This window comes from Cydia splendana, chromosome 18 (assembly GCF_910591565.1).
Source record: "Cydia splendana chromosome 18, ilCydSple1.2, whole genome shotgun sequence".
Classification (NCBI taxonomy): Eukaryota; Metazoa; Arthropoda; class Insecta; order Lepidoptera; family Tortricidae; genus Cydia; species Cydia splendana.
Window position 1 is genome coordinate 14,945,119 of NC_085977.1, and position 12,154 is coordinate 14,957,272.

Sequence of the window (12,154 nt, forward strand, 5' to 3'; positions counted from 1 at the left end):
CCGTCCTCGAAACGTCGGAGGTAAATCTTAAAACTTAAATACGCGATTAAGTCCCGTTGTGCAGTTTGATAAGGATGCTTTTATTTTTCCGCTTTCACGGGGCCCCTGAGAAATAACTGCCAAAGTTTTATCACTTTGACAGTTAGGTCTCAGGATCGCGGCTAAGGAGCAACTCGCCTTGGCCGACAAATCTGCCGTGCAAGAGAGCAAAATTCGCTATAAAATCGGTAACCTATGTCGAAAAAATCGGCTGGCCGCAAGCCTGAAAGCAAGATTTTTTCCATGACTTTAAGGGACTCCGCGTAAGGTCAAATCGAATGCCTATGTTGGAGATGTTCATACGTACCCTCACTCTCTTACTTTTAGTATGGAAATCAGTCACATCACATCATTTTATCACGAAGATTGACAGTGCTGCAGCAGTAACGTTGCAACAGAGTACTCGTAATGCTGCTGTAGTTGCCACTCGAATATCACCTTTAACATATCTTAGAATTAGATTGAAAACGCGAGCGAAGCGAGCGCGAAATTTTTTTGATATAAAAACGCAATTTGATAGACGTTTGTACTTTTTTACTTTTAGTATGGAAATCAGTCACATCATTTTATCACGAAAATTGACAGTGCTGCAGCAGCAGTAACGTTGCAACAGAGTACTCGTAATGCTGCTGCAGTTGCCACCCGAATATCACGTTTATCATACATTAGAACGTTATTGAAAACGCGAGCGAAGCGAGCGCGAAAATTTTTCGATATAAAAACACAATTTGATAGACAGTTGTACTTTTTTACTTTTAGTATGGAAATCAGTCACATCATTTTATCACGAAAATTGATAGTGCTGCAGCAGCAGTAACGTTGCAACAGAGTACTCGTAATGCTGCTGCAGTTGCCACCCGAATATCACGTTTATCATACATTAGAACGTTATTGAAAACGCGAGCGAAGCGAGCGCGAAAATTTTTCGATATAAAAACACAATTTGATAGACAGTTGTACTTTTTTACTTTTAGTATGGAAATCAGTCACATCATTTTATCACGAAAATTGACAGTGCTGCAGCAGCAGTAACGTTGAAACAGAGTACTTGTAATGCTGCTGCAGTTGCCACCCGAATATCACCTTTATCATATATTAGAACATTATTGAAAACGCGAGCGAAGCGAGCGCAAAAATTTTTCGATATATAAAACGCAATTTGATAGACAGTTGTACATTTTTACTTTTAGTCCCAACCAGGCGCGAAAAAGTTTGCCCCTCCTTCCTAAGTAGCGCCATAAGATTCAGGGGCAAACTTAAGTCAATCGCGTGTTGTGGCTACCCCCCCTTTTAGGGGTTGTATTTTTATAGCCTATAACCTGGCCGGGGATTTTCTCGACAGATTTGTAAAGTTTTCATCAAAATCCGTTCAGCCGTTTACATGTGATGCGCGTTCAAATAAACAGACAAACAGATAAACAGATAAACAGACAAACAGACAAAAATTCTAAAAACTGTTGGAACGTGTTCTGTTATCGATTCTAAGTATCCCCAGCCAAATTTTTTTCGAATATCTTCCATGTACAGACTTTCGACCCTCTTCAGCTTTATTATATGTATATAGATACTTATATTTTTAACAGGGCGCGACGAGTCACCACCTGGGTCAGAACTTCTCAAAAATGTTCGAAATCGTATATGACGACCCGGACACGCAGGAGAAGAAATACGTGTTCCAGAACTCGTGGGGTCTCACCACCAGGACTATTGGTGAGTGGCTATATTTAGGAGACCGCAACAAGCTCGGCCGAATTTCACCTTTTCATGCAAACGGTGTATTCAAGAGCTCCTAAGCGTCAGTCTGGCCCACATTATAGTCGGGCCAAGCTAAATCTGCACCTAACATGACAAAGTGTGGAACTGTGTGTCATATTTTCTCATAGGACGTTATGTTGACACATTCACACTTTTTGTCACCGAATGAGCGTTTCTTTTATTTTTTGTCATTTTAATATATATTGTGACATTTTTTGCCACTTTTGTGTTATTTCTAGTCAGGATCGCGAGCCCTTTTCATCCTTATAGGAGAAAAAAAGTGTCCTAAAATTTCCATACATTTTTCAAACTTTCCTTTTTGTTACCGCCATACAAAGTATAATGGGGAAATAGTAACACAATAGGAAAAAAACTCTGGGATTTTTCTTTATTCCATTAGGATCGAAAGAGCTCGTGATTCTGAGTAGAAATAACACAAAAGTGGCAAAAAGGTCACAATATACAGGGTGGAAAGGCACGACGATCCTTTCCGGAAATGGGAGATAGTTTAGCCTAAGCTCTATATTTTCTCCATAGAAACTATGTTAATATGGGCAACCGTTTCTAAATTATGACCTTTTAAACATCCACGCAAAAAACTACTTTGTTCTAACCCTAACAGGTGACAGGGTCAATGAACTTACTTGTAAACAATCAGTATTCGACAGGAAATTATGCTAATTTGTTGCCATCTAACCATTTTTAGGTCTGCTTACAGCACGGTAAGAATCATTGCAGGATTTTCGCTTTCTTAGTGGTTCCACTTGTTCAATACTTGAATGAAATAGTTATGTTATTCCTTAATATTAATAATACTAACCACAACATTGTTTACAACGACAGTTCAAATGGTGACATTGACAACCACTCAAAAGTACGCAATCGTCTTATAAATATCTCTGGTTTCCTTGACTGATAAAAAGGTTTTAGTTTCTTAACACGTTTCACAAAATTATTTTCGAATAATTGGAAACTATCTAAAATAATTAAAAATAACAAGTAGGTTGTGTTAGTTGCACCAAATGAACTTGCAAAAATTAAATACTAAGAATAAATCAAGAATAAATACTTCTTCAATACCAAACTAACAAACCTTCTTGCGTGGTAGGAAATAGACAAGACGTCTGATGTTTGAAATTAAATTTTCATTGAACTATACTTATTGAATGTCATATTCTTCAAATAAAAATGTTAGATGCTCGTGGCTATTTAAATTTGTGGGGCTGTGTAAAAGATATGGTGTACCAAACCAAACGGAATGTGAAACTGCGGACGAAATGAGACAAAGGCTAATTGGTGCTTTCTGCGGAGGTAAATGACGAAGAGCATACACTATATCGCATGTGCATCGACATACTCGGGTACGGGCTGCGGCGGCGTTGTAATACACGGAGGTACATTTGAACACCGTATGTGAAAAGAAGATAGTATTAAATATTGGAAAAAAGTAATTATCTAAGAAAGTAATAAAATTGTTTGTAATATTTTTGCATGCATTTGATGTATTTGACATTTATGCGTCATTCATACATCATTGCGATACTGTCAACGATCGGAAAAAAGTATAAAGTCCCGAGCTTTCCCGACGGAGATCCTTAATCTAGCCGTCATGTGCACATGCTATAGGGTTATCACCACAGTTAAAAAGTAGTATTTTTGCAATTTTTATTTTTTACTCAATTAACGATTCTTACCATTACCAATAGTCTCTGTATCACTTAAACGACCTAATACTTCCGGGAAGGATCGTCGTGCCTTTCCACCCTGTATAAAAATGGCAAAAAAATAATAGAAACGCTCGAATAGGTATATTTTATATGACTTAAAGCTACTTTTATTTACGTGTCTCGATACCTTCTTAAACATTTGTTTACATAAATAGGCCTGAATAAAAAAAGTGTCAGTTTACTCTTTCTAATATGTATTATATGTATATAATCAAGGTTGAATAGTGCTCCTAATCCACGGCAAGTAGGCGGATACCTTGGTGTACACTCCGGGCACGTTCACCAGCCCGCACGGCGTGGGGCCGAAGCTGACGATACCCACTACTTCAAACGCGTCCTCCTTGGCGTACATTAGAGGTCCTCCCGAATCCCCTGTAAACGAAAATAAAGTTTTACTGATGATATAAATCCAAATAGGTTATAAGCGTTCCAATTATAGTCTGACAAAAAAGAGTATGACTTGCAATACTGTAGTGTCCTGTTTTCTTAGATTGATTTGAAGGGACGATACTACAGTTATTGCCACTTTTTAATTTCTACTCTTTTTTGTCAGAGTGTAAAATTGAAGCATATTGTAGAAAAGGCAAGCGAGAAATGTGCACGTGCTGACGCCCCGCACACGTTAATTAGCGTTGTCAAACTTTAGTTAGCTCTTGATTATCTAATAGTAGGAGATCCCACATATGGTCGACCTACACCAATCTAACACTTTAAACTCTCGCGTTTTGTACACATATTTAATTACACAAACGGGTCTACCGGTCTACGGGTCGTACCGTACCGGGTCTTTCCGTGACCACAGCTGGTGCAACTCAGCTGAAACGTCGGAATTAAAGGTAAAAACAATGAAATTATATCGCGGTAGACCCGTTTGTGTAATTAAATATCTACACCAATCTGTCTGACGGATGAAACTATGAAAATATGAAAGAAAGTATGTTCCAGAACATAAATAAATAGGGTTGCCTAAAGAAATATGGTCAAGCACATCAAATTGTATGAAAGCATCTCATAACAATCAGTCAGATTCATATAATATGTATTCTCATTTCTTTTATTGGTTTTATTTTCTTTTCCTTTTGTAAGAATTTGATATGTTTTCTGAAAGAGCTACGTATTTGTATAAAGTTTATGTACTCACTGAGTATAATTGCATGAATTCTATAGTAATTTAAATTGTATTTTTCTTAATTACTCGTAATGCATGTTAATTATAAGATGTAATAATGTTTTGAAAAGATGTGTCCCGCCGAGTTTGTTGCCGGTCCCATATTGGGATACCCTCCTCCAATTGAGGGGGGATTTAAATCTTCTCGGGGCAGAGGTGTTGTACGGTTGGAGCCGGTAAAGGTTTATTTGACGTTCATAAGCGCATTGTAATATGCCTACTTGAATAAACTATTTTTTATCTTTTTTTTATCTTGTCAAGGCTATTTTTAATAAATTAAAAAAAAAAACTATTTTTTCGGCTCACCGATTTGTCTGACGAACGAAATAAGTTTCAATGGAAAGTATACAACTTGTACAACATAAATCAACTAGGTTGCCTATCTTTTTCCGGTCACTGTTATGTGGTTGCCGTGTTTAAAGAGGTGATTTTATATCGATAACTAATTGCACTCATCTGTCTGACGCTTGAATTATACATCAAAATGATGGTAATTTTATTGCAAATACAATGATATAGGGTTGCCTGTGAAAATCCGGTCACAAATAAGGGTTGCCAGGCTTTTAATTAAAATAAGAAGGGAAGCCTTTTAGCGATAACTCATAAACGGCTTAACTGATCAAGTTTGTTTTAAGTTTATTTGATTAAGTTTTTTAAGCACTATTTTTATGATTTTTTCCATATTTTTTGGACAGATGGTTCAAAAGTTAGAAGGAAAAACCCTTTTTTTTTCTTTAACAGACTGATTAACGTCAAACAGCAGTGAAGTGTGAAATTTCCCATACAAATTTTAGCGAACGCTTTAACGGTGACAGACGGTTTGGTGCAACCGACCCCAAGGGCCAGTTGCACCAACCACACTTAACAGACTGATCAACATCACTCAACAGAGTACTATGAAAATTCCCATACAATAAATTTTAGCGAACGCTTTAACGGTGACAGACGGTTTGGTCCAACCGACCCTAAGTCTCTAAGCGCCACTTGCACCATCCTACTAATTCGGACTTAACCGGTTAAACCGTTAACCCAGTGTCAAATTGTACTGGTAACCATGGTAATTCCAGGTTTAACCGGTTAACCCCGCTCGGGTTATTGATTGGTGCAAGTGGCCTAAGATACTGATGAAGGTATAGAATATATTTCTAAAAACATATCAAGCACTAGGCAGTTTACCTTTGCACGTGTCCCTGCCTTTTTCGCCTCCGGCGCATATCTGGTTGTCCCACAAGTTGACGCGGCGTTTTGGCACGTCGTAAGCTGGTTGACAGGACTGAAATTATTGTAAACCAAAATAAATCTTTACAACCTTTTTGTGTTACATACGAGTATGATATTATTTTTTTATGATGGCCAGGATGTAACGGACTACTTTGTATTATAACTATTACAAGATGATCTTCGCGGTTCTGCTGAGGTTCGGCCAAAGAATATACTCGTAGTAGGTACTCACTAAGTTCGGCCGTCTAAAACACCTAAGACAGCCGGAGACCTCGATATGATTCAATAATTTGTATGAATATGTTGCGCCGCCGTTTTGCACCACGTTTCGCATGTTTTATAAATTATATTAAGTAGTACGAGTACGTCAATGATCTTGTAAGGCAAGTCGCTGTTTGAATGCGTTTCATAGTGGGGTCCCTAGACTCCCGCAAATAGCCTCTCGGTGGACGAAAGGATGACGGTCACAAAGACACACACTATCTAGGCCGGCAAATATACGAAAATCTATTGCAGTCGTCTCGCTTAGTCGCGCGCTACACGTTTCGCAGCCTATTCCTACGAACGTAATGTCAATATTTCTACGCACGTTTGAGAAACTAATAGTTCTATATTACCTCAATGGTCTTGTAAGGCAAGTCGACGTGTAGCTTGACGTCGCTGTTTGAATGCGTTTCGTTGTTGGGCCCCCAGCCTGCCGCGAATAGCCTCACGGTGGACGGAAAGATGGCGGTCGAATCACTCGCTGGGAGGCAGATGGGCCTGATGAAATCTGGAATGTGTAAAAATAATTCTGAAAAGCTGTGTTTGGGTAACAATTAAGTAGATATTTCAGCGTTATCTTTTGTTAGAGGAAAAAGTACTTAAATGGGTACGAAATATCGTGGATATAAGGACACAATGGCCGTGTCTTTGTATATTACATCCTACCGTGACTTGACAAAAGAGAAGAATTTAATTGATTCACTAGAGAGCCCGAAAGAGGGTAGGTAAAGTTAGGTAGTAGGTCCCATTCGATCGAGATGATCACCGGCACTTCTATGCAGTTCATATCCCCAATGGCGTAGTTAGGCGTGGCCGAAGCGCCCATGGCCTCACACTTACGGAGGCCCGCGAGAGCCAAACCTTTTTGTTACGATACGACTTTCCCCACGGCTAGATTAGTTTACGCTACGCCTGCATATCCCGTTTTGTTTACCTGTATAAGGCGCAAGTCTCGACAATCTCAACAATGCGATGTCATTCCTTCTTAATCGATTGGTCGGGTCGAAGCCTGGATGTGGTATCACCCTTTCGATAGGGATGACTTCTGGTTCTTCGGTGCAGTCCATACCGTCCCCCCCTTCGATGGGCACGCAGTCCGCACCGGGGTTTGATATGTCGTACTCGCCGAGGCGCACGTTTGCTCTAGAAACAATGAAAAAGTGTTTTTTATCCGCGGTATCCAGAAATAGATTGACAGCACTTTGATACCCAAAGTATTTTCCAACTAGGTACTCATTTTTGTCGTAAAAATATAATTTAATTTATTTAAAAAAGTATTATACCCTAACGCGCTTATAAATAAATATTTACTTTTATAAAAACAGAAAAAAGAAAATATGATGCCACAAGCTTTAGAGCGTCTGAGCCCTTTACAGAGTCGCAAACCATCTTTGACTTTTCGCTACTCTTGTTCTCTTTTCTACGTAGGTACCATGTTAATCCAGACTGTTAAGATTTAATTCATATTTAAGCATGCATGCTTGCATGTTTGTATGGCGACCCTGTCATAACTAAGGAAAGTATCTTACGGCGTCCCAGCGTTCGGATCCAAGCCCTTCACACAACGGCCCACCGTCAGTACATAGCGGCCAGAAATTAGCGCGTCCCCCGCAAACAACCCTGGTTATGTCGCTTCTTTTGTTTTCTATCACCCTGCATGACTAATGAAAGTATCTTACGGAGTCCCAGCGTTCGTTCGAGTCCAAGCTCTTCACACAGCCTCCGCAAGCTACCCTGTTACGTCGCTTCTTTTGTTTTCTATCACCCTGTCATGACTAATGAAAGTATCTTACGGTGTCCCAGCGTTAGAGGCCAAGCCCTTCACACAGTGGCCCGCTGTCAGCACATAGCGGCCGGAAATGAGCGCCCCGCCGCAAACTACCCTCGTTATGTCACTCCTTTTATTTTCTATGATCGCTAACCACGGGTACTGTTCGATGGATGTTGCGTTTCCACCTGAAAAAAACTGACTATATTTTTTTGCCACTTTTCCTGACCACTTTCCAAAGGTTTTGGAATATTTTTGCATGTTTTTCCTAACCAGAATTATTGAGAATACTGAGCGTCAGGGGTTTTAACCTATAGACTGTTTTAGCGAATCAAAAAATGTTATGACCATCGTCTTATCTTCCGGGCTCTTATGACTGCTGCAGTAAAGCAAAGTCTTCAAGAGGCTCAGGCCTCTTGAAGACTTTGTATAAAGATCTCAAGATCTCAGGATCTTTTAGCAGTCAAATTGGTCACTCACTTGACACCCTCTTCTGTTCCTTTCTTGACTTGTGCTGACCCAACCTGCTTAGACTGTTCTACGAGTAGACCAGCTCCGCAATCACAGCGATATGCATGTTTATTTATAAGGTCTCATTCACGCGTCGTGACTAAGGGTCGGTTGCACCAAACCGCCTAGCTGTCACCGTTAAAGCGTTCGCTAAATTTTATTGTCTGGGAATTTTCATAGTTCTCTGTTGAGTGTTGTTGATCAGTCTGTCAAATGTGGTGCAACTGGCCCTAAGGCCGCCTTACCCGCTATTTTGTTCCCGCTGCTCCCATCAACCCCACAGCACCCACTGCCAGGGTGGGGAGGAGCCGCAGATGGCACACAAAGGCCGGGCTCCGGCTCTGGCACGCAGCACACGAAGAAGCCTGTGGGGCTGTGACATCTGGAAGGAAAAATACATAAACTGAAACAGGTATCACATACTAAAGAAAAGGTGACCAATTCTTTGGGCGATCCCTACCCTTCTGATCTTCCCTGGGACTCTAGGTTTTCCTGGCGGTCTAGCATAAGTTGCGTTCTCGTGCGCGAGTCCATACTTGAAGTCGCGCTTGATGTATGGTGTCGCACGCGAGAACGCAACTCATGCTAGCAAGTCTGGTCCATCGTTCGGCATCCATACGTGCGATTATGCCATGGCTTAAATACTCGTAGGCACGCTAGAAAATTTCAAAGCAATCTGTCCATCAATAGGTACCGAAGCTTACCTTATACTGTTAACATAAGCTTTATCCTTATCCGAGACATTCGGAGATTGCAATTTCTTCGCTATATGCTGACATTCGAACACGCTAATACACTGGCCTTCGCTGCCCTCCGGTGTGAAGCAGGTGTTGGTAGTTGCGCAGCACACCTGCAATTAAAATGCGTACAGGCTCGGATTTTGCCGCAGGTGTGCCGCCGGCATAATCGGGCTTGACAGGAAATGCAAGCCCGGCGGCTAAAATACCCGCCGGGCTTGTTGGCGCCTTGCCCGCTGGCCGACATAGTGTGTGGGAGCCTTAAATGACATGAGACCACAGATAAAAGAAATGTACCTACGTTACCGAGTCCTGACTGTACAGTTTGAATTAAGCATGTTGTCCCTGTCTAACACATTCTCACTTACATAATTAGTACTCGAAGCAACCACGAACCGATTGAGTGATATTTACCACTGACGAGATTAATTTAAATCATAGAAGGTAGGATGGTATAGAAGTGGTATACGCGTGCCTCCGTCAGGGACAAAACATACGCAAATGCGACACTGTGATTAGTCGAATTCATTTGTTGTCCACCATTCTCCATACTAATAAAAAGGTGGGGAACAAACAAAAAGTGAGACTGTGACAAGGACAAGCAATAATACCGCCTTCTCTGCTACTCCTACTGAAAGTTCCATAAGTGCATCTCGTTCGGTCGTTTGGCCCCTCCCCCGTTTCATCTCTATATTATTGTACCTCTATGATTTATATGACCTTCTCCACTTATGGTTAGGGTTCTTCAAAATAATATGGTCCCAACTAACATAAAGCATGATACTTGGCATCTTTATGAGCCCTGACAAAACGCCTAGAACACATAATACCTAATCGTTGATAGGTATAAGTACTTCCAAAGTAGGGTTGCTCCACGGTTCGAGCGAAGGCATTCTGCTCTGCTATCTTATTTCGTTAAGCTGGCCAAACACACTAGGTATGTCTGCACAGTTTTGCCAACTGCACAGGTAAAAATGAGCCTATGTGGCATTCAACTGTGCAATTTCCTAACCAGCTTTACCTGATTACCAGAGGGCGGAATTGCTCATGGCAAAAATCAAATGTCAATAGAGTTGGAACGTTGAATTTTATCGACTATCGAATAAACTGAAATTATATTTAACTAGCGTATCTTTATTTATTTATTACCAAAACTAAACCTCAAATCCATAAGCAAACAATAATAGACTTCATATGAACATTACGGAATAACATTTAAATAAAAGACAATATAAAACGATAATTTTTAAAACTACTTAACTTAGTACTGTATTATTAAAACTAGCTAGTCAACTAGCTAATCAAAGAGATTAATGTTAAAGCCAGAAATGTAAAAGGTGACTGCTGAACTTATCGATAGCTTAAAAATTCGATAAAATTCGACGTTCCAACTCTATTGACGTTTGATTTTTGCCATGAGCAATTCCGCCCTCTGCTGATTACCTGTGCAGTTTAACTGTACAGGCAAAAATTCGCAGGCATACCCTAGCGTGTATGGCCAGCTTTAAATGCCCATCCTGAATCTATCCGCCAAGACAAGACAAAAGGCACTGCCTACCCTTTAGTCCACTAAAGCGCTCTAGCGTTACTTTGTATTTTCGTTATAGTTAATTATTTGAATAAAGTACCTACCTTAGGGAGGCCGTCTGCGAATCCACACCCAGATCTGGTCAGAAAGTCCGACTCGTAGGGAGTAATCATTGGCTTGTTTACTATTTTCCTGAGCTCTGGGCATTCTACTATGCTCCTGCATTCACCGCCTTTGCCGTCAGGGGTTAAACATTGGGATTCTGTACAAAATAATAAATTGGTATTATTTATTAGAAAATACTTAAAATAGGTATGTAAATACTACTTAACCATAAAGAGCTAAAAATTGTTTATTATTCAAGTAGGCATATTACAATGCGCTTATGACCGTCAAATAAAGCTACACAGGCTCCAACCCTACACCTCTGCCTCGAGAAGATTTAAATCCCCCCTCAATTGGAGGAGGGTATCCCAATATGCGATCGGCAACAATCATCCATTCCGGCCATTATCTTAGTGCTATCTGACTTGAACTCAGAAGGAAAACTAGACCTTATTGGGAATACTACGGTTTACACACAATGTTTTCCTTCACAGAACAGTGACTGATGAATATCAAATAAATATTCTTCAACCTTCTCCTTCAAACCTACATACATACCTACTTCTACACAAAAAATAACATCGTCGTTTTTGAGTTTAAAAAATCTTGAAGTGTAAGAATTTCGTTTATCAAAAATAAAAGTAAGTGCTGATACTAAGTCATATTGCGCCAAACTTACAAAACATAACTTAAAACTGGTTTACTTACGCCCTTCCACAACACATAAATAAGTCAAATTTATAACTGCAAGAAGCCATATCGTCGACATTACCACTTTCACTTGACAGTCAGAGTATTTTGTAATTTATTTCCAGTATTCGTTCGTGTGTAGTTATCGACAGTCATTGGCTACAGGAAGATAATTAAATAAATGTAATTTTAGCCTATAATCTTCTATATATATTCATACGTAGTAACTTAGTAACCGGTCAAGCAAGTTGAGGTCATCTACTCGGTTGATCTTCCGCGGAGTTATTAATAAGATTGGAATTTTGCAACTCCTAAGTCCCAGGGTCATTGTTGCAATTTTGAATTTGGAACCTTCTATTATTCCATTTTAGTTCAAATTTTGATTTCATTTTGTCCTTTTTAAGGGACATCGGGACTTAGGAGGCTAAAATGTGCTTTGCTAAAGCCAGCTAAAGCTAAGCACTTATATTTGTATTAAAAGGAAGTTACGTTTGTATTATTTCATTATTAGATCATTAGATTAACCTCTCCTCTGCGTAAGATAAAGATTCTGCGGGCCTAACACTAAAATCGAAAATTGCGGGGATCTATGTCTTTTACTCCAATAAAGGGGTAATTAGAGTGATTGAGAAAGATGGGTGC

General features: G+C 39.9%; 2 protein-coding genes across 2 annotated transcripts in view; one reads left to right on the forward strand and one right to left on the reverse strand.

The window, feature by feature from the left end:
* The window catches only part of LOC134799152 (bifunctional glutamate/proline--tRNA ligase), a 102,709-nt gene that overhangs the window by 81,428 nt on the left and 9,127 nt on the right, over window positions 1–12,154 (forward strand). The window contains exon 27 of the mRNA XM_063771559.1: window positions 1,623–1,749. Coding sequence (XP_063627629.1) covers window positions 1,623–1,749 — 127 coding nt within the window. The remainder of the gene's footprint in view (window positions 1–1,622; window positions 1,750–12,154) is intronic.
* LOC134799117 (phenoloxidase-activating enzyme-like) lies at window positions 3,714–11,682 on the reverse strand. The gene is made up of 9 exons (XM_063771515.1): window positions 11,531–11,682; window positions 10,822–10,979; window positions 9,157–9,302; window positions 8,698–8,834; window positions 7,968–8,130; window positions 7,109–7,317; window positions 6,528–6,682; window positions 5,866–5,962; window positions 3,714–3,893 (listed from the first exon to the last, which is right to left on the reverse strand). The coding sequence occupies exons 1-9, from the start codon at window positions 11,589–11,591 to the stop codon at window positions 3,733–3,735; spliced, it is 1,287 nt and encodes a 428-aa protein (XP_063627585.1). The 5' UTR covers window positions 11,592–11,682; the 3' UTR covers window positions 3,714–3,732.